Source organism: Gracilinanus agilis, chromosome 4, assembly GCF_016433145.1.
Source record: "Gracilinanus agilis isolate LMUSP501 chromosome 4, AgileGrace, whole genome shotgun sequence".
In the NCBI taxonomy this organism is placed as follows: Eukaryota; Metazoa; Chordata; class Mammalia; order Didelphimorphia; family Didelphidae; genus Gracilinanus; species Gracilinanus agilis.
This window is the reverse complement of record NC_058133.1, coordinates 466,044,053-466,067,688: the sequence shown is the minus strand read 5'-3', so window position 1 is coordinate 466,067,688 and position 23,636 is coordinate 466,044,053. Positions and strand designations below refer to the sequence as shown.

The window sequence follows — 23,636 nt, the reverse complement described above, 5'->3', positions numbered from 1 at the left end:
CCCGGTCCTCCCTCCGTTATGAGCTGCACCATCGAGAAAATCCTGACGGATGCGAAGACGCTGCTGGAGCGGCTGCGAGAGCACGACGCCGCCGCCGAGTCCCTGGTGGATCAGTCAACTGCCCTGCACCGGCGGGTAGCTGCGATGAGGGAGGCGGGCGCCGTCCTGCCCGACCAGGTCAGGCGGGGCCGTGCGGGGCGCCCTAGGCCCGGGGGCGAGGTGAAAATCTGGGGGCCGGGAGGAGGAGGGCTTCTTTTTTCTCCCTGTGGCCGGGACGCCGCGCCGGTCCCGCCCGATCTTCCGCTGTAGTTTGACTTTGGTGGCGGTTGGTCTGTCTGTCTGTTTAACCAGTATCAAGAGGATGCCGCGGACCTGAAGGACGTGTCCAAATACAAACCGCACATCCTGCTGTCTCAAGAGAACACGCAGATTAGAGATTTGCAGCAGGAGAACCGAGGTCAGTTTAGCGACCGGAGGTCATTCCCAATTTCTTCCCCAAAAGACCTTGCTTTCCGAACCGATAGTTTAGGCTAGTTAGGCTTTTCCTCCTACAAGGAATAAATGAGAATATAGTGTAGTACCTCTGAATTGGTGACTTTTAATAAGTATATGGAAAGTAGGACAAATTAATAGATGCCCTTTTCAGTTTTGTCGTAGATTATTGAGACGTTTTAATTAAATTCAGTACATGCAATTGAAGTCTTTCTTTATCCTATGATTATTATAAGATTGTCATAATCATATTTAACAGATATGGGTTCTTTCTGCTGAGGACTTTCAGATGGGTTTAGTTTGATGTTCTAAAGCAGTGACTTACAGACTGGGATCTGATGACATCCTTAAAATGCTACTCAAATTTACTTGAATTTAAATGTGGGAGGAGAGGGTGATATATTAGTATTGAATTCTGCTGAACAGGAATCAAAGACTGATTTGTAATGAATGAAACATTGGCTAGCAGCACAGTTTCTAAAATTATAGGTACCATTAGTAAGTGTAAATATTTTGGCAAGTGTTTCAGTATCAGATGAGGTGGGGGGGAGGGTTAACACTGTCTCAGATATCACTGCCAGTTTATTTTCACTTATTCTTTGATAGAGTTATGGATTTCCTTGGAGGAACACCAGGATGCTTTGGAACTCATCATGAGCAAGTACAGGAAACAAATGCTACAATTAATGATTGCTAAAAAAGCAGAGGATGCCGAACCAGTCTTGAAAGCTCACCAATCTCACTCTTTAGTAAGAAGTTTCCCAATTATATTTGTTATATTTGTTGAATTAAGCCTAGAAATTGTTTTTATAAATTTCTTGCTTTGTAGAGAATTTACTCAGGGAGTTTAGTTCAGAAAGAGAGAGAAATGTAAAGGATGAGAATTAAGCAGAAATAGTAGGATTCCCCCCCCAATTGTTTTTTTTCTTTTCATGTTTATCAGCTTATTGTTACTGTGTATATTTATACATATATATAAATGTGTGTGTGTGTGTGTGTGTGTGTGTGTGTGTGTGTGTGTGTGTGTGTGTGTGTGTGTGTTAACCCTTACNTGTGTGTGTGTGTGTGTGTGTGTGTGTGTGTGTGTGTGTGTGTGTGTTTTAACCCTTACCTTCTGTCTTGGGCAGAAGAGTGGTAAGGGCTAGGTAAAGGGAGTCAAGTCATTTGCCCAGGATTACACAGCTAGGAAGTGTCTAAGTTCAGATTTGAACCCAGGACCTCCCGTTTCTGGGCCTGACTCTCAATCCATTGAGGTACTTAGCCACCCCCAATAATAGTCTTGATTGGAATTCTGTTTTTGTTATGATTCTGTAACAAAAAAGAGTAGTGAATGAAAGAGAAGAATCAATAGCAGAAATATTGAGCACTTCTGGACTGTTTATACAGGTTAGAGCTGTGCATTTAGTTTATACTAAGCAATAGCAAATGTTTCTAAGACTTCTTGCTATATTCATTCAAAAAGCTTTTCTGGTTTTTTTAGTTCCTATAGAATATACAGTGTTTGGCCATGGTAGATAAGAACAAAAAAAAAAAATAGGAGTGCTGTTCAAGCACTTGAATTTATCATTTTACTGGAGAAAGCCAATACATTGGAACTTCACTCTAAAAGCATTTGACATAGAGTTCAATATAGTATGAGACAGAGACAGATCCCTTGAAGTACCCAGGGCCAGGAAACAAGAAGAGATAGACAGGAGAGACGGGCTTCTAAAAATGAGAAGTTCTGCAATTGTGGGATGTGGGAGTGAAATTTTTGATTGATTGGTCCTCATGCTGCTTGAATCTTCCCATAAGCACTTTACTTTTTGGCTTGTTTGTTTTCTTCAGGGAAGTGCAGAATTAATATACTTAATGTCTTAATAGGAAATTGAAAGTCAGATTGATAGAATCTGTGAAATGGGAGAAGTGATGAGGAAAGCTGTTCAGGTGGATGACGACCAGTTTTGTAAGATTCGGGAAAAACTAGCCCAACTAGAGGTAAGAATGTTATTTTTGTTATTGGAAAAGTATATCATCTTTCAGACACCTTAGTGATGATCTCTGCAAATGACTTTCAAATCTATATATCCAACCCTAAAACTCTATATTGCTTACTTCCTGTTGGATGTCTCCACTTCGTTGTCCCTTGGGCATCTCAAATTCAACATGTCCAACTATCTTTTCCCCAGAAATCCATTCGCCACCAAAGTACCTGGTTTCTGCTGAGGGTACTACTATCCTTTCTGTTACTTAACATGTTCTCAATTTTGGAGAAAATGACTTTCTTGCTGATTCTCCTTGCCTCTTTTTACCATCTCTTCCCTATTATTAATCCGGGATTCATGGTGGCCAAACACTGTAATATCTCTTGCATCTGTCCCCATTTCTCCCTCTAATAAACTATTATAATAGCCTCCTAATTGATAATCCTACCTCCAGGCTATATTCTCACTAATCACCTAGGCCTTACTCAAAAATCTTTGATGGCTCCCTGTTTCCTCTTACACATGCTCTTCTTTTTGGCATTTAAAGAATTTTATAGCTAACATTAACTACCTTTCTAATTTTATTTCACACTCTGTTCCCATCAGGCTACCCTTCTAGCTATTCCTTATGTTCCAACTCCTACAAGTGATCCCATCTCATCTGGAATATATTCCTTCCTCATCTTGATCTCAATCTCTATCTTCTATCAAAGCTCAAGGTGTTACCTTCATGACACATTTCCTAATCACATTTGTAATTGGCACTCTTTCTTGAAACTGCTTTGTCTTTTCTATTATGAATTTTGAATCTCTAGTGGAATGTAAATTCCTTGAGGGCAAGTATTGTTTCATTTTTATCTTTGTGTCAACAATACCTTCCATATATTAGGCATTTAAAATGAATTAAATTGAATTATTTTCAAATTAAAACATTCTCCTTCCTCCTTACTTATAGAGGTAAGAGTTATAGAGTTACTTTAAGTTCTTCTCTGAGATCTCATTATATTCATTCAAGAAGTGTTTTCTTTTTATATATTCTATAGAATATTCAGTGTTGGACCATGGAAAGTATTCAGTAAACCTTTGACTGTTTACTAAGCTAGAAGAGTGTTAAAAAAATATTTTTTTCTTGTTTTTGAGGAATCACTCATTTTAGCTGGAAAAGCTAATACATTTGCACTTCAGAATAACAGTATTATTTGTCATGGAGTGGAATATAGTATAAGATAGTTCCCTTTTTTTAGAGGTAAAAGTAAAATTTAAATTTGTGATCTTGACTGAGCATGAAAATATTTCATTCTAGAAGTAGAAAAGGATGCTGTGGAACTCATGAGCAAATACAGGAAACATGCTACAATCAATGATTGCTAGAAATAGAAAGTAAAAAGAATTTCATCATGTCTTTCTATTTTTCTTTTAAAAACATCTTATTGATATCCTTTTTTATATCATTGATATTTTTCAACATGTTCCTTCTCCCCTCCCATAAGCAATGTTTATAACAAAGAATTTTTTTAAAGAAAAAAACAGCCTAGCAAAACTGACCATCTTATCAGAAAAAGTCTGACATTATATATATAGAATTCCAGACCCACTGTCTCCTCCTCAGTAAAAAACTGCTTGTGGGCTATAATAAGATAATATAATTTGGCAGCAGGCAGCATTGTTTCCATTTTTTTATGTTCTTGTTATTCTTCTTTAAAAATTTTTTTTAAATTCTAAGCTTAAACTTTCCTTTTACCAAAAAAAAAAAAAAGTGCATTTAAATATACATGACAGAACAGAGAAAGAGGCTAGTATATGAAAGGGTAACCCAATTTCATACCATTTGCTAAAATAGCTTCTAACAAGTTCTATACCATACTTTAAAATGTAGCCTATTTCTCCTTTCTTTGGATTTCTTTGCAAATCTCTTGTTTTATTGCAATCTCTTGTTAACGCATGAGCTGTTTTAAAAGTAACTCTATTTAGGAGGCAGTTAGGTGGTTCAGTGGATTGAGAGCTAGACCTAGAGACAGGAGGTTTTAGGTTCAAATCTGGCCTCAGACACTTCCTAGCTGTGTGACCCTGGGCAAGTCACTTAACCCTCATTGCCTAGCTCTTGCCACTCTTCTGCCTTGGAGCCAATACGCAGTATTGACTCCAAGAAGGAAGGTAAGGGTTTAAAAAAAAAAAGTTACTCTATTTAAATGTTGGTTAACCATTGTATAGTTTTTTTCTTTTAAGAAAAAAGACACTACTCAAATTTTTACTTCATTTACTGTCACTTTCCAGCCCCGCTGCACTTTTAGGCAAATACAAACTTGTTGGTATAAGCAACATTCTTTGAAATCTAAAATAAAAAAGCTAGGGGAAAAAACCTCTTTTTTCAAATCCTTGCCCCATCATTGATCTCTAACTTTGTATTGCTCTCACCATCACCTCTTTTATTCTTGATCACATACTGCTTAATGGAGCTAGATAAGAATTAACACTGTGCTGATTGGATCCACTACAAATATGTTATTGGTTCTTAACTGTGCTCTCTATAGCAAGACAATCCTTTTACACTTCCCTGGTTGATTCACTGTCCCACTCACTGCCATGGCGTTTCCAAACTTTTTCTTCCTTCCTCAGACCTCCAGTACGATCTAGTCCTTTTCTAGACTGAGAACCTTGTCTCGTATTTCTCCAAAAAAAAATTTGAGGCATTCACTCAGAGCTCCTCCTTCCTGTCTTACCTGACATCACTCAGTTGTATTCCCCTACCTTCTCCTCAACAACTGGAATAAAGGCTTAGAACCAAGACAAACCCCTTTATATGTGTCCTTGATCCCTTCTCATCTTCCTCAGTAGATTGCTTCTTTTAGTATCTCCACTTTCTAATCTTGAATCTCTTCCTATTTATTGGCTTTGCTGCCCACAAACATGTCCAGGTCTCTTCTATCCTTTTCTATCCTACTATTCCTGCTAGCTATCTTCCTATATATTTCTGCCTCCTTGTGAGCTAAGCTCTTTGAGAAAGCTATCTACAGAAGGCAGAGCCAATAGCAGAGTAGAGGCAGCATCCAAACTGAACTCTCCCAATATTCCTTTCCAAATGACTCTAAAATAATGCATCAAATCAAATCCTAAATGGCACAGCCAACCAAAAGGTCAGAGTGAGACATTTTTGCAGCCTAAAACAGAAAGATTACAGGGAACCCCTGTGAAGGCATTGAGTGCAGAATTAGGAGCGGTTTAGCAACCCCATTACTGTTACCTAGTTTTAGTTTCAGAGTTCTGTGGGTGGACAGAACTTTCAGTTGCAAGAGAGCAGGGGTCCTTATTGCAATTCCAGAGGAGAGAGGAGTGCTAATGCAAATAAAGAAAATTATGAAAAAAGAATTAACAGCTTTGTAAAAATGTCACACACAAAAAAATGCTGAAGAAAATACCTTAAAAAGCAGAATTAGCCAACTGGAAAAAGGCAGAAAAGCTCACTGAAGAAAATAGTAACTTTAAAATTAAAATAGTAAAGTGGAAGCTAATGACTCCATGAGACATTAAAGAACAAACTAAAGCTATCTACACTCACTATCTCCACTTCCTCTCCCCTTACTCCCTCTATAATCCCAATTCGTCATTCAACTGAAATTGTTCCCTACAAAGTTACTGATGATCCCTTTTACCAAATCTAATGGTCTTTTAAATATCTTCGTCCTTTTTGATCTTTGTGAATCCTTTGGCACTTTCAAACACCCCCTTCTGGATACTCTTTACCTTTTTGGTTTTTATGACACTGCTTTCTCCTGGTTCTCTTACCTGCCTGACACTTCTCAGTTGCCTTTTCTGGATCTTCATCCAAGTCTCAGTCACAAAACCCGAATGCCCCCATAAGGATGTGTTCTGGGCCTCTTTTATTCTCCCTTTATACTTCCATTGGCCAGGATAGGGGATGGGGGATCTTTATTGATCAAAAAATATATATTTTATTTTTTACTCTTCCTCTGAAGCATGCCTCTCCCCTACTTCACTTTATTTTTCCCTATTTCTTTGTCCCATTCAGATAAGAGTAAGGGTCACCTAATGTCCATTCCTCCCACTCTTCCCTTTTTTAATACTCTTTACATATCCCAATTATGAGAAATAAGTTCCACCCCTTCTTTCTACACTAAAGTATTCTTTTTTACTTTCCCTTCTTTCCCCTCTTATTCCCTCAGAATTAGACCAGTCTAATCCCAGGTTCTTTTTTTTTTTTTTTATCTAACTCCTTTAATACTCTTAAGGCATTAAGGTAGTCAAAGACACTTGTAGTTCTTACATTTTAATATGGGGAAGGGGGAATAAACCCATCTTCATACAATCACTTGTAACTGCTTAAAGAAATTCACCTTTCTGGGTTTCTCTTGACTCTTGTGTTTACATTTTTAAGTTCCCACTTAGACTCTGATCTGTTCATCAGAAATGTTTTGAAGAATTCTTTTCTATTAAAACTTTACTTTTCCCTCTATTGGATTATACAGTTAGGTAGAATAAGTTACTTTTGCTTGTAAATTTATATATTTTGCCTTTTGGAATATGTCTTTCCTTATTTTTAGAAGAAGTTTCTGAGTCTTGTGTGATCCTGACATTCTTAATACTGAAACTTCTTTCTGTATGCAAGTAGTATTTTTCCTTTGGTGTGGAACCTTTGGATTTTATCTTTGATATTCCTAGGACTTTTCTTTTTCAGTTTCCTTAAGGAGGTGACTGATATGTTCTTTCTATATTTCACTCCGTTGTCTGATTCTAATAGATCTGATCAGTGTTCACTTATGATTTCTTGAAATGAAATATTCAGGTTTCTTTTTTTTAATAATGGCTTTGATTTTCTTATTTTTTCAGTCTATTAATTTTGCCTAAATATTTCTTGCTATAGATATTGATTTCTGTTTGTACTGTCTGTTACTTGAATAAAGTTTATCATTTTATTTCCTAAGTTATTCCAGTTTTTTCCTCAAAAATTTTTAATTTTTTATCTATTTCTTCTGGGTATTCATGTAGTCAAGTGTTCAGGCAGATAAGAGAACCAGGAGAAAGCAGTGCCATAAAATTTTTAGTTTTTAGTCTCTGCTTTTGGTTGTTTTTAGATTACTCTAAAATCCAACCAGGACAAACTGGTTATTTTATAGTTATCTTTTTTTGCTTTATTCATCTCTCTTGCGCTTAGTTCCTGAATTAGAGTGTGTAAACTCTGCCTCCACTATGTTTTTGGATGGAGTGGTGGGCCAGCTGTGGGTTTCTGAACACTATGGGGCTTGGTTACATCATTTTATGACTAAGGTGGAAACAATACCTATATAGTAAGTTATACTAGGATGATAACATTAACATACAAATATAATTGAGGATAGGGAGGAAAGGAAGCAAAAGAGAGTTCAGAGAAAGAGTTATAGGAATATCTGGAGAGGAAGAGAAAGAATACGAATAGTTTGTAGTGAAGATTGGTAAAGGTTTCCACAGAGGAGGTTGAGCCTTGAAGAAAACTATGAATTCTGAAAGAGATGCATTTTAAGTTAGATGATGACTTACTTATACATATGGAAATGAAAGGTGGAATATCTTATTCAGTGAAGATGAAGTAGTTCAGTTTGGCTGGAACATAGACCCTGAGTCTAAATAAATAACACTTTGGAATGCAAGAAACCTCTTAATCATGTGTTATTAAAATAAATATTAAAAAAAAACAATATTTTTAAATAAAAGCTGACTTAAGCAGTTCTCAAGGCTCTTGAGGCTTAAGTGATGCCTAGGAAGAAGATCCCTTTAGGAGATTTCATGATTGAAATTAATAATTCCTACAAAAGAGCACAGTTAATTCTGCTTTCAAATTTCCTATCCATTTTCTTTTTTTGTCTCTGTTCCTGCCAATTAGATTAATAGAAATCTCTTACTAGAATGCTCCTTTTGGCATAGCTATTAGGACTGCTTAGCACAAAGTGAGTTTTGATCACAAGAGGGAAGTTGCTATGTGCAAGAAAACTTTTGTGATCACTGAAAGTGCCCAAGAACCCTAACAAATAGTAAGAAGAGCTGCACTGAATATTTCAGGGAAGGAAAAACTAGAAAAGACACGTTGCTGATGCTGTTCCTTAGGGAAGAAGTACACAATGGTGCTTCACTCAAGAAAATTCATCACTCAAGTGTCTGGTAGCAACATTTCGGTGCTGTGATCCTCAAAATACAAATACTGTGCCAGTTTGGGGAAATTTGTTTATCAGAGGCTCTGCAGCCCTATAAATACATTTTCTAGAAGTAGACATAGGCTAAGACTATCTCTTTCTGTCCTCACTAAATGGGCTTGTTTGAGATTTGTAGAATAGAATTTAGGGATCCCAGACAAGCATTCAAGAATTTCTAAATAGCTCTGTTTCCATTTGATAGGATGTTCATCTATTTTGAAGAAGGGCTGATTTCTTTCACTTTCATTCAGTTAATTATTTATTTGATAATAAACAATAATAAGGTTTAAGTCTTATGTTTTCACGTAACTTTTACTCTGGTGGTAAAAGATGGAATTTATGCACCACAAAGAGATAAGTAAGAATATTAAGACAGTATATGTTTAACTACTGAAAAGAGTGCTATAAATGTCTTAGTCATAAAAAGGGCATCTAGATGGTACAATGGACAGAAATCACTGAGCTTACTAATCAGGAAGAATTGAACTCAAATGCAACTTCAGACACTTCCTAGCTTTCTGACCCTGAGCAAGTCACTTAACCTCTGTTTGCCTGTTTCCTATAAATTGGCATTCATAATAACTCATACTTTCCAGTGTTATGAGGCAAAAATCAGATAATATAAAGTTTTGCAAATATTAAAGTGCTGCATAAATGCTAGTTATACTGCTAAGATCACCTACCTAATTTTTTCCCCTAGAACCTTAGATTTTGGCATGTGAAATCTTTTAAAACAGGGTATATCTACATAATCCCCTGTCTGCAAAGGTTTTGGGGTTTGAGTTTTGCTCTGAACCTGTATAGAGAATACCTATTAAGGAAATACCTTCTACCAATACAAATCAGTAACTCTTCTGTAACCCAAAGTAGTAGACAGGTGGGGACAATGAGACATTAAGTGACTTTTCCATGGTTACATAACCATTGTATGTCATAAGCAGATTTCAGCCCTAGTCTCAATCTCTTGGCTCTGAGGTCTATAGTATATTCCTTCTTACCTATCATATAGCCCTTGACTTCATGATAATTGCATTTTTTTTCCTTAGAAGGACAAAGAATTGAGTTATCCTCAGTTTGAAGAACATTATCTGCATTTAATTTCATAGCTAAACCTTATTAATTTAGAATATACTTTTAAAATTTGGAATAATACAACCAGACCTGGGCTGAAATTTAGTTTTCTAAATTTCTATTATAAATTTCTATTCTGGTAGATAAATACTTATTAAAAATGAGCCACTTATTCTTTAAAGACAGATACAATAGGAACTTTATATGTTATATTTAGAAATATTTTAGCAGTTTGTTTTCAAAGTAATCTATTTTCTGTAAAAATATTCAGTAATTGAGATTTCATTAGTAGTCAGACTGTCTCTCATTTAACTAGCAACTTCTGTATGCAGTATAACTTTCTAGAACAGGAAAGCCCTTGTTAGTATCTGGAATTTAATAAAAAAAAAGTTATTCTAGTTAATCTCCTAATTCTGTATTTTTTTGAAGAAAAGTACTTTATAATTTTACTGCAAGTTCTACCATCATATTCTTGCCAGTCTCACGCCTCTTAACTTATCCTGGATGTTTTCACTTGGGTGTTCTGTACCCACCTCAAAGTCTTTCCCAAAACCAGTCATTGTCTTTTCTCTGAAATTATTCCTCTCTTCCCCCTTGCATTGTCCCTGTTTCTGTCAATGGTGCTGTTATCATTAGCATTTATTGAGGAGCTGCTAAATGAAGGATGAGGCTGGGGCTAATATACAAAAAGGTATAAGATGCAGTCTCTGTTGTCTTCAAGGATCTTATAGTCTAGTCTGCTTTGTCAAATTTTAAATTTGTGCTTCATTCTTTAGTCCACCATATCTAGTCAGCCACCATGTGCAGCCTTCAAAATGTCTTTCACAGCAATTACTTTCACCTCACCATTCTGGTCTAAGCTAACTTCACCTCGTGCCTCCTGTTGTACTTCCTGTTTTCAACTTCTCTTCTTTCCAATTCATTCATATATTTGCTTCCAGACTAATCTTTCTAAAGTTGTTTTTTATTTTATTATATCACCTTTAGCATTTTCATCATGTCTAAACTCTATTCTTTCAAAGTCATTTATAATCTGATCCCACCTTCATTCTATTATTTTCTTGTTCTCACAGTGCAAACCATACATGGTAGTCATATTGGTTTCACTTAACATGCCATGCTTATTCCCATTTGTGCTTTTATTCATATTGTTTCTTTTGCTTGGAATGCCTATTCAAGTTTTACCCATACCTCAAGGACCAGTCTACTTCATGAAGCTTTCCTTAACTACCCTAATCTTCATTGATCTACCCCTTATCAACGCTTTTACAGCACTTATATTTTATACCATGCGTTTCTTTTTAATAAATAAAATTTATTGACATCTTTTGTTTTTACATTATTAACATCTCCCCAGAGCTCTCTCCCTACCTCCTCCCAGAAAGTTATCCTTTTTAACAAATAAAAAAGAGTAAAAACTAATTAGCATGTCAAAAATATCTGCATCATTCTATACTTACAGAGAGGTAATACCTTCTCATACATGCCATGGGGCCAAACTCCATGCTTATCTTTTTTAACACCAGTATTCTTCCGGTGATACCATATGACCCCAAATCATGAAATATCACTTCAGTTATCAAAATTAATACTTTTCCATATAGCATTGGAGTGATGTAGGATAGACATAATTAAGCAAAAAGCTGTGTAGAAAATATCAGAAATGTACCGACTACACAAGGAAGTAAGGTCATGGAGCAAGAGCAGAGCTAGTTTACTTGCTCCACTAGTCCCCACGGAATGTCAGGTGATCTGGAGAACAAGGACAAGAGTTAGGGAGAAACAGGTATGGACGGGTTCAGTCTCCCTTACTGGAGAGAGTACTCATGTTGATGAGATTGCAGACCTATTGAATATATACATATTGTCAAATATAAGTATATAACAAAAGTAGAAACAAAGATAAAAACAAAAAATGATCCCTGCCTTCAAGGAGCCCATACAATGAGTGAGCAGTTCTAACAAATTCAAAAACAAAAAGTTCTAACTAGAAGAGAAGAGGTAAGACATTCACCAAATTTAGTATGGCTGTCATTTATTATGGATTTCTTATAAGTAGAGTTCTACACTAAGGAAGATTTTTTTCTTCAAATCTATAAGTTCACTAGTGTGAGGAATTGACCTCTTATCAATTGATATTCGAAACTACTGTACAGTTTTTAAATTCAAAGGGTTGTCTGGGCACTGATACTTTCTAAGTGAATTATCCAAGGTCACATGAAATGCTTCAAGATAGGACTTAACTCAGGTCATCCTAACCCTAAGGCCAGCTTTTTCTCTATTTCATGGCGCCTGTATTCTCAGGGGAGAATACAGGTTAAGTAAGATGCAGTCCTTGCCCTTAAAGAGCTTGTATAGGGAAGATATACTACATAAAATATACACAAAAATATATATACACACACAATATAATTTTATGGTTAAACTTTCATACAAAATTGTGTGTGTGGTCATGTGTACGTACACATAGGGATGGGGACTGGACCCATGATTTCACTCCCTGTTGAAGTATAGTTAACTCCCTAGTGAGGAAACTACCAATGCAAGTTGGCAACTTCTGAAATTTAGATTTAGAGTTCTCTGGAATACTGAGGTTAAGTGACTTGCTCAGATTCATATAGTCAGTGTGTATCTGAAGTAGGATACATACATATACACAGGTGTTTGTATGTATACATATATATGACATAATTTGTACCTTTTATATATGTATTCAAAGGAATGGTACATAGTATTATTCACATTTACAGAATTGCTGGGTAATATAAAGATTCTGATCAAAGATCATGAAAACTTTGATAAAGCAATCAATTTCCAGGAAGAAAAGTTTCTTGTGTATGTGTGTATATTTAAATATATATGTTTGTGTGTTTTACATATGTATGTTAAAAACACACATATAAAAGCAAAGTGCCTTAGAGAAAATGTCATGAAAGAGAAGGCATTTGATATGGGTCTGGAAAGATGAGTTCAGCAGAGATAGAAGAGAGGGCATTTCAGCTGTAGGGAACTTATAGGTAAAGATACAGAGCCTAGGAAAGTGGGATCTGAATGAGGAGTCAGAAGGAGGCTGAGGAGTCCTGTTTGGCTGGAGTAAAAACTATGAAAAGGAAAGTAATGTAAAATAATGCAGTTATATGACAAGACCATGTTTAATGGTACAAACTGAATGCTATAATGAGAGCAGAGGAAGGAAGAGCTGGCTGGGATGATCATAGAAGAGTAAGAATCTAAATTTGACCTTTATAGAATAGGTAGTTTTTCTAAGAAGTGATGAGAGGATAAAATTCCAGGTGGAGAAAACGGCAAGAGAAAAGGTAAAGAAATGATAAAAGTCAGTGTCTTTTCAATATTTTAGATTTTTCATAGATTAAATTGATTAGAGCATTAATTTCCTGTTGAATAGCTATGGGATATATAATACAAAAAGGCAATTTGATTATAGGTTGTACAGCCCTTGAGTGCAGTCTAAAAAATTTTGGACTTGGGTAGCTATGAAAAGGAATGAACCTAAAAACTGAACTAAAAATGATAGAAGATGAAGAAAACTGTGCAACACATAACCACCAAGCTAGATACCATAAAACAATGGTGTCAGACTCCACTAGAAAACCCTGCAAGAAGCATATATACTTAAAAAACCACAAGTTAACATCATCTATGTTCGTTTTTATTTTGTTAAACATTTTCCAGTTATGTTTTAATCTGGTTCATACTGCCCTTGGGAGTTTTGAGGTAAGAAGTTTGACACCTCTGCTGTTGGGTGTGGCTGTTATTGAGGAAGAATAAAAACTGAAACACCCAGGAGATAAAAATCACAAGAGATAATAATCCAAGAAAAGGCCAGGCCCATACCCTAAATGTCTACACACCATGCACAAAGTTTAGGTTAGAAAGAAAAAACTGTAGGTCCTCATGTAAGAAGGCTGGGTTTGCCTCAGAATCATCATCAAGACCCAAGACCAAAAAACTTGTAGTGGAAGGGTATATCTTATTCAAAGTCAACTGGGTAGATAAAAGACTTGGGATTAAAAGGGAAGGAGAGGAATACCTGCCAAGAAAGTGGGTAGCATTACAAAAGAAAATAAGCTTATCAGGCAGATAAGGTAGAGTAGGTAAAGATTATGGAAACAGAAACAAAAGCAGGATTGTCATCTAGAGTATACCACATATGATGGAATACTATTGTGCTATAAGAAAAGATAAGCAGAATCATTTCAGAAAAACCTGGAAAGACATATAAACTGATGCAAAGTGAAGTGAACAGAACCAGAAGAACATTGTGTATACTAACAGTAATACTGTAAGGATGAACAGATGTGAAAGGCTTAGCTACTCTGATCAAGACAGTGATCCAACACAATTCCAAAGGATCCATGATGAAAAATGCTATCTACCTCCTGAGAGAACTGATGAATTCTTGGGTGCAGATTGAAGTATTTTATTTTTTCACTTTATTTTTCTTGCTTTTTGTTTTGCATTGAAATATGTTTTGCATCTTTTCACATGTATAATTGATATGTTGTTTGCCTTTTCAATGGGTGAAGGGAATTGGAGGGAGAGAATTTAGAAGTCAATTTTTTTTAATGAAGGTTAAAAATAAATTATTATTTTTTTAAAGTTTTTCACATGTATGATTGTGTTATAAGAAATGACAAGCAAGATCTTTTCAGAAAAACCTGAGAAGACTTAAATCAACTGATGCAAAGTGAATTGAACAGAACTAGAACATTATACACAATACCATCTATAATGGGCTGAGAGCTTTGTGCCATTCTACCTCACTTAAATCTTGCTTATTGGGGGGGAAGGAGTCAAAAGACATCACCAATGATGTCATTTTGGTCCTCTTCAAGAATACAAAGAACAACCACCAATTGTAATAATGATCAACTGTGAAAGTCTTAGCTACTCTGATCGATACAATGATCCAAGACATCTCCAAAGGACTTATGATGAAAAATGCTATCCACCTCTAGGGAAAGAACCACTGAATTCTGAGTATAGGTTGAAACATACCATTTTTCACTTTCATAATTTCTTGCTTTTTATTTTATTCTTTTTTTTCAGTATGGCTAATATGGAAATATATTTTACATGACTTTAAAAAATAAAAGTATCTCCTGGACAGAATAGGAAAATAGATGAATTTGGAAAACAGATCACAAACCTAGCACAAAGGCATAATATAGTAGTGATGCCAAAAGTATAGACCAACCGATATTTTTTGACTGGCTTTAATGGTAATTTAATACTTTAGAGGGTGGAGACACCAACAAGTAGAATTTCTATTTAGCATTTGATTCTCATTAACAGAGAGGAATTGGTTTCTGGAACAGAAGTGATAGGTCCTAGGGGATAGGGGAGGTAACCATTAAATAAATGTCTGTGATAGAGAAGAGAATAGCTGGACACAGTCTAATATGCTCCCCTCCCCCTCCTAGATTTTGGCAGAGCAAATTTCAAGGGCTTCAAAAGGAAAGAAAGATTTAGTGAAATAAAATTCTCTTGGCTAAGTTGAACAAGAGAAGATAGAAAACTCAAGAATGAAATTATGAAGGTTAAAAAAAAAAACAAAACAAACCAAAACAGATATGCAGATCCTGACTTGGATATATAGAACAACTTTTTTTTTTTTTTAAGATTCAAATAGATTAGAAGATGGAAGCAAGGGCAGGTAGCAAAGTATAAATACAAAAGCATGGTACAAGTATAGTAAGCTCAAAAAAGTTCTGGCTGGCAAGGAAATCTAGGGATGTGAAAAATGTTTTGTTTTTGTTTTAAATAACTATTGGATTAAAGAGAAAAGTCTAGGGCAAATGGCTGCTCAGTACAGTTAAAGACTATGATAGAGAGATCAGAACTGTTCAGTCCTTATTACCCTATGTTCTGTGCTGATGAGTGTAAAGAACAAGATGGCTAATAGTTTATAACTAATATAAATAAAGGAGCTAGATAGAGAGCACCTTGCTCTTTGGAATGAATTCAGGTCACCTATCCCAGATGAATTCCATTCCCCCTGTTCTGAAAGAACTAGTAAGAATGATTGCAGAGTTATCCAAGACCTAGACCTGGAGATGGGCAAATGCTCCATTTTTCAAGAAAGGGAAGATGATTTTTGGCAGCTATATGCTGAATGGAATGAAAAGAAGAAATGAGTCATTAGAATACCAGTTAAAAGGCTATTGCCATAGTCCAGGTGAGAGATAGTGAAGGCCTGAATTAGGTTAGAGACTACCGGAGAAAAGAAATGGCAAGAGAAAGATAGAACTGATAAGAGTGGTCAACTGATTGGTTCTGTGGAGTACAAAAGAAAGAAGGGCCTAGGATAGCCTGAGGTTAAAAACCAGCATCACAGGGTAGATGACAATGGCCTGAACAGAAAAATAAAATTTTAGGGTATTGGGGAGTTTAAGATCATAACAAGTTTTATTTTGGACAAGTTAAATTCAAGATGTTATGGGGACATCTAGGTAAAGGTGCTTAGCAAGTAACTAGCAATGTGGGACTGAAATTCTGGAGAGAGGTTAGAATTGGATATATAGATTTAGGAGGGGCTGTATGTAGAAGTGATAAATGGAAACCATGGAAGCTGTTGAGATTGCCAAGAGAGGGGGCAGAGGAAACATAGAAAAGGATCACTCCAGTCAAAGGAAACTAGGAGAGAGCAGTGTCAGAAGATAAAAAGGTAGGACAACTTAAGAGTACATTCTTTAGGTAGAGAAAAAATGTCCAGCACAGACCGGGAGCCAGAGAACACCGGGAAGGAAAGGAAGAAAGATATTTAAAGAATGCCATATAAGGAGGCTATGATTCTGCTCTACTCTACTTGTCAAGCTATATCTGGAGTATTGTGTTCAGTTCTTTATAGCCCATTTTAAGACAGACAAGCTGGAGCACATCCAGAGGACAGCAATCCAGTACTCTGTCCTGTGATGACTGGTTGAAAGAACTGAGAACATTTAACCTGAAGAAGGAAAGATGTGGCTGAAACATGGCAACTACCTTTAAGTAATCATAGAGTTATTAGGTGGAAGAGAGAATTAAGCTAACTGTTCTTTGGCCTTGGGGGAAAGGTGCACAGAGTAAACTTAGAATTGAAGAATGAAAATTCCTATAATCAGAGTGTAATGAACTTCTCAAGTAGGTGGTTTCCCTGTCTTTGGAAAGCTTTACACAGAAGTTGGATAAAGGATACTCTCCTGATTCTCTCGAGTGTTAGTTCCCTTCTTCCATGTTTGTATTTATTTATTATTTCTCTTGATATACATGTTCTCTCCTCTCCACCAGAACAAAGTAAGTTTACTTAAGGACAGCAGTGCTTTTGTCTTTGTATCCCTTGTGCTTAGCATAGTACTTTGCACATAGTAAGGACTTAATAAAATTGCTAATTGAATTACTGAATTTGGGATTGAGTTGGATTAGAATCTTATCTCTGGAATCCTATGATTCTGTGTGATCCTAAGAAAGGTGAATGATTTCTTACTGGGAAATACAGGAGCTCCTTCATGAAGAATATGGCCTTTGAGTTGGACCTTGAAAAATGTACAGAATTTCATCAAGATGAATAGAGTTATTTCAGCTCTAGGTACTGTACAGACATAGAGATAAAAATCTCAGGCCATGTATTGTGGGATCATGAATAGGAACATAGTAAACATGTTTGCTGGAACATAGCATTTATGGTAGGCAATTTTGTGAGGTAAGACTGGAAAGATAAAGTGGTAATAGCATGTCTTGAATGCCAGTTTAAAGAGTTTAGCCAAGTGGATTTGTCTGATCTCTAAGGCTCCTTCTAACTCAGATGTAAAATCAAGGTGAAGGGGAACCACATAAAGAAAAGGGGAGAAAAAGGCATTATTTCAGTTTGAAACTAACTAATTATAATGAAATATCAACATTTAAACTGTGAGGTAAGCAGAGTGTGCTCTTGCCCATACTAGAAGGGCAAAATAAGGGCCACTCTTTAAAATCACTTTTTTATAAATTCACATTTTTTGACACTTAATTTTTCATTTTCTATTGCACATAAGTATTATTTTTGCAATAAATCAAGTCATGTATTTACAGTAAAAGATCAAGATTCTATTGCAAAAACTCACAGGGATTATCATTTTCTAATTTTCCCTGGGATGCATCAATCCCTCAGGTCTCAAGTTTGGTCCATGGTCAGGGCCCATTTTTTTCTTCAAAATGAAAAGTCTTGTCTCCTATTCCTTGGTCCCAAATACTATGTTTGGTGATATTTTTCAGGGGAACAAAAGATGAAATGTCCAAACGCCTTTTTGTTTTGCAGCTTGAAAACAAGGAGCTTCGGGAACTGTTGTCCATCAGTAGTGAGTCTCTCCAGGTGAGGAAGGAAGACTCAATGGAGAGTGCTTCCCAAGTCACCAAATAATGCTCACCTTTTGAACAACTGCTGGAGAGCACCCTGCAGGGAAGGGAATTGGTAGTTATTTGCTCTTTTGTGTTGTCTGTTCAGTGTCATCTTCCTGCCTCAGGTTTGTTTGGGGCCAGAAGTACCAGGTGGCAGCTTGTTTGCTAGTCAAGATCAGCTTCTTGCAAATACCATTCTCCTGATGAGTCAGTGAGGGTATATACCTGACTTTCATTGAACTGTCTACTCTTTTTCCAGGAGATGACTTCTGCTTAATTTTTTATTTTGGGGACCTCAGTTTATTCAAACTATGTTTCCATCTTGTTTTGTTTTTTTTTCATAACTCCAACAAGTAGAACATTTCACTGTGAGCCATCTACTTATTTTGTTTAATAGTGAAATGGAATTCCAAACAAGGAACCCAGAGCTATTTGTTTTGGAACTAGATTTTGGCGATTTTGCCAGAATAATACATTTATATAGAGTAAAACTAGCAGTTTATCTATTTGTAGTATCATTCAATTTCTCTAATGTTTTCAAACTCTTTGGTGCTAGGAATTGGGGCTTTGTGACCTAGTGTCCTCACTCTTATTTTGAGAGCATTCATTTTAGCCAGTCTCAAGAAAATATACTTGAAAATTATAGTCTAAGATGTCAGAGATAGTAAAATTGTAATATGACTAAAACCATGTCTTTTTTTAATCTTGTTTTTCACATTGTATTTCATTCAAAGGCTTAAAGTATTTTTTCCCTAGCAACTGAATATTTTTCAACTTTGTCTGCCCCAAATTTTTGTCTTGTTGGAAGTCAGCCAGCCAGTTTTAAGGTACCTCAACCTCCTTTCCTTCAATTTTTAATTGCTTCCTTGTCTCTTATAAATTGAATACAGGTGTGGTGCTTAAGTTCCCACCTCTTCCTTGAATTGCAGGGGTTTGTTTCTTCATATTTCAGCACTGTCTATTTCACCTTGATATTTTCCCCAAAAAGTTCAGTGGAGAAAAAATTACAAAGCAAAATTCCCAATTGGGGAGATTGATGATTTCCACTTCAGTTCCAAACACTTATCCAGCCCATGAAGAACACACCTTATTAGCACAATGTTTAGCTTGATAGCATTTCTTGAAGGTCTCCTGTTGGTTTCTAAGTTTGAATATCATTTGATATTGTTGCTTAAACTCTTTGGTTTTAAAAACAAATTCTTCTACCACATATGTTAGTTTCATGGTAACATATTTCTTGTAAATATCCTGTAGCTGCCACCTTCCTTATCACATTCCCCCTGCCCCATCCAAGATTACTCTTGGGATTTCAAGCTTACCTTTAGGAAGCAATATTCAAACAGTATTGAGGTTCAGGACAAGAAGTCCATGCTTCCTAAATATTCAACATAGTTTTGCAGCAAGGAGGCACATACATTGTCTAAGAGAGCTTATTGTGAAGAGGTTGGGGATGTTTCTTTTGCACAGTCACAAAGAATTTTATTGCTGTTTTCACAGCATTTTACCTTCAGCTCCAAGATCAAACTATCTCCCAGAAGTCATATATTTCTGATGCCAGTTGGTTTTTCCAGTGGATGGTGTTTAGAGGGACAGACTTATGATTTGAGAACTGGCCATTCAGTGTTTGAATACAATTTTTTAAAAAGCACTCCTGTCCCTTTGTGCTAAATATATATCTTCTCCCCCAAAAGCAAATGAATTATTACCCCAACTTTTATGCCTTAAAGTTATGCCATCAGTGCCACTTGGAGTCATACCAATAGGTACCCCTTGTCTTTCTTTTAACTGATTGTAGTCATTTTAATGGAGTTGTTCATTGGCACAAAATCAAGTGACTGGTTAAGGTACATAATATGGTGTTTATTACACTGGGATTCTCTATCATCTGCCTTCTACTGCTGGAGCCATTTGAAACATCTCTTTACATCTCAGGTTAAATAAATATGTACAGTGAGTGGTTTATCCTCCCTCCCATTTACAAAATAAAATGAAATAAAGGTTTGAAATGTGTTTCTGATTGAAAGTAATTTACAGTGCTTTCAGTACTGTTTCTTAAACATGAAAAATATTAATATGCAAGTTGGTTTTAATGTCATGTGAAAAGGGGCAATTATGAAGCCAGTTGAAAGTAGAAGTGATGGTACCATTTGGCAACCTCCTCATGGCAAATTGATGTTCAAATGGAAAAAATAAGAAGTATATCTTTGCAAATAAAACAGAAATGTGGGGTAGATGAGAGTCCTCATTGGGTATCTATGAAGATTTTTCTGCCATTGAATGCTTGCCACTTCTTATGATTCTGACTCAGATTTTGTTTTATATTCAACTGGGAAGTTTGTCTAAAATTTTTGCTTAGGAAAATCTACTCCTTTCTGATAATCCCATGCTCAAATTGCTGTTTTATTTCCTGGAAGTGAAATGGTATGTCAAATTTTTTTAAGTTTACCAATTAGTGAGTGATTGGAAAGCCATTCTCCAGAAGTATCTAGCTAAATGAGTTATATTAAAAATGAATGTTACTTTTTGTTAATTAAATTAATTTTTAAAAGAGAACTATTTCTTCAGTGTTAATACACGATCTTCACTGCTTATCTCACAAAGTAACTACCTGAAACATCTGACTATAGAGTCTCTTTTCTTTTTTTAAACCCATACCTTCCATCTTAGAATCAATACTGTGTATTGGTTCCAAGGCAGAAGAGTGTATAAGGCCAAATTCGAACCTAAGATTTCCTGTCTCTAGGTCTGGCTCTCAATCCACTGAGCCACCCAGCTGTCCCCTGAATATAGTCTTTTGAAGAAGCAATTTATAGTATTTTGACCACAGATAATGAATTGACATTCTCCCCTTAACAAATCAAGACTTAAGGGAAATGAAAACACATGAAAACTTTGAGATGAAGGGCTAGACTTGTGATTTCACAAAAGTGGGGAAGTCCTTGTCTTTAGTCCTCTTCACTGAGGCAAATTGGCAACCTGGCTGAAATATACAATATTAGAGTTGTCTGGAGAGGCACCAAGATGTTAAGTGATTTTCCCCATGTTCCTGTGTTAGACTTCAACTCAGGTCTTCCTGCTCCAAATCTGACCCTCTATCCACTTCTTGGAAACAATATGGAAATGGATGCCATTGAAATGGGTCCAAAAAAGGTATGTTTAACAAACTAATACTTTCCCACTGCTACTACTTACCAAGCACTGGAGAAAAAGTAAAAGCAATCCCTGACGTCAAAGAACTTCTATTCCAATGGGGGATGTGTACTTTATATAAATAGGGTACATTAATCATCTGATTAATCTTCTGTATTTTTGCTGCCATTTATTTATCATCTACTCTTTTCTGGTTTCCAGCTCCATCACTCAGTGGAAATTCCTTAACTGCTAAATCATACAGCCTTTTCTCAGTAATTAGCCTACTTGATTCTTATGCAGTGTCTAATATTGTCCCACCTCTGACTCCTGCACACCTCTACTCCCATGACTTCAGTGATACAATACTCTCATTTTTTTTTCCTCTTGTCATTTAATCTTTAGTCTCGTTTGTTGTGGATTATTATCTATCTTCTATCTCCTCCTAACTATGTGTTCCCCAAATCTCTGTAGTTGGCCTTCTCTGCCTGTGATCTCAATTGGTCCCATAGGTTTACTACTATCTATGCAGATCACTGACAAAAGTGTATATCCAGTCCTCATCTCTCTCCTGATGTATGGTCACATATTGCTAACTGCCTGCTGGACATCTCCATCTGGATGCCCCATCAGTATCTCAAACTCAGCATGCCTGTAACCAGACTTAATTTCTTCCTCTCAAACCACATCCTTCTATCACTCAGCCTCTTAATCTTGAAGTCATCTTTGACTTTTTCCCCTTTTTCTTAAGCTCCATGTCCAATTAGTTGATGTCTTATAATTTCTACATGTCCATACACAGCCTTTACCTATTTAAGCTCTTCATCACCTCCTACCTTGGCTACTGCAGTAGCTTTGTCATTGGCCTCCCTTCTACAGTCTGTTCTCCACAACTCTATCAAATTAAACATGCTCAAGTATAGATTTGACCCTTTCACCTTCCCATCTCACCTCCAAAACTTCAAAGGTTATTGCCTGTAGGATAAAATACGAATTCCTCAGTTTGGCATTTAAATAAAGCCCTCTATATTGGCTTCTACCCACTTATTCCCTAATTACACCCCTTTACATATTTTTCATTCCAGTCAAATTGGCCTGCTCGTTGTTCTCCATATATGACAATTCATCTTCTGTCTCATTTCTTTGTACAAATGGCCCCCATGTCTGGAATATGGCCCTACTTCACTTCAATTCTTAAAGAATTCCATTTCCTGAAAGTTTTAGCTCAGGTGTCAATTCCAAAAGAAGCCTTTCCTGATCTATGATCTTCCAGTTAAACGAACACTTTCTTGAAATTACTTTATATTTCTTTGTATTTATTTATAATGAGATGCCGAATTACCCCTCAGACTCTGAGAGGTTGCATAACACAAAAATGGTTAAAAATCCCTGTACTAAGATCTCTTAAGGTCCCTTCTAGGTGTGAGGCTTTGAATTTATATGAGAGATTGTTGGATGAATACTTGATATAGCATCTTGCATGCTTTAAACTGTTACCAGAAATATCAAGAGTGAATCTTCCTGACTTGATTTGGATTTTGCCCCATAACTGATATTTCACTTGTTCCATTCATGTTCTTAGCTCATCCTCCTATTCAAAGTACATTTCAATAAACATTTATTAGGCCCCTACTATGTGCCAAACACTATGTCAGCTTTTTGGGCTACAAAGATGGAAAAGGAGCTTTCATGGAGCATAATTATTATTTTTCTGTTGTCTTTTTCTGGATTACATTTATAATAGCATTTCCCCCTATTCCTCTTGCCTTCCTCACATTAGTGTGAATAATTGATTGTAATTTACTAATTAAATCCTGCATGCCAGGCACTGTGATGTCCAATTAAATAATTCCTAATTGCAAGGAGTTTACATTTGAGGAGGAGGAGGGGAGTTGGAAGATGGACAGCAGGGATGTATATATATGGTGATTACAAAGTAGTTAAATTCAAGGAAATTGGACCCCAAAATCCCATCTGCATCAGGGGTAAGATATGAATCCAGATCTTTCTGACTGAGACCAGCTCTCTATATCATACTTTGCATAGTAAATACTTCATTCATACAGATCAACTTTCCATCTCTTTGCTGTGGAACTAAGAAGTCGGCCACAATAAGAAGTCGGCTGGGTTTTCTTCATTTATAAGTTAGAGATAACATACCTAAACCTCACTGGATTATGTTTAAAGCATTTTGCAAATATTACAACACAATATAAACTTTAACATTTTCATTACTATTACCTTTGCCTCTTAAAATCTCTTCTGAGGAACCTTTTCTGATTTCACAGTTGTGTTTTCTTATTCTCCAATTAACTTGTACTTGCTTATATGTACACACATCACCACAGCAGAATATAAGTTCCCATACGCTGAGTTGAGTTTTTGTTTTAATTTTATTCTCAGATCTTTGTGCCTATTATCA

The 23,636-nt window shown here is 36.1% G+C and overlaps 1 protein-coding gene across 2 annotated transcripts; it reads left to right on the top strand.

Annotated features, from left to right (window-relative positions):
• On the top strand, window positions 1-20,638 carry SIKE1 (suppressor of IKBKE 1). Of its 2 annotated transcripts, none has more exons than XM_044672394.1 (5): window positions 1-177; window positions 352-457; window positions 1,099-1,241; window positions 2,356-2,469; window positions 18,006-20,638. In XM_044672394.1, exons 1-5 carry the CDS (start codon window positions 19-21, stop codon window positions 18,105-18,107), a joined length of 624 nt encoding a protein of 207 aa, XP_044528329.1. In that variant the 5' UTR covers window positions 1-18; the 3' UTR covers window positions 18,108-20,638. The 2 variants fall into 2 exon arrangements, with proteins under 2 accessions (XP_044528329.1, XP_044528331.1); XM_044672396.1 differs by having other exon boundaries at window positions 1-192.
• Window positions 20,639-23,636: the final 2,998 nt, after the last annotated feature.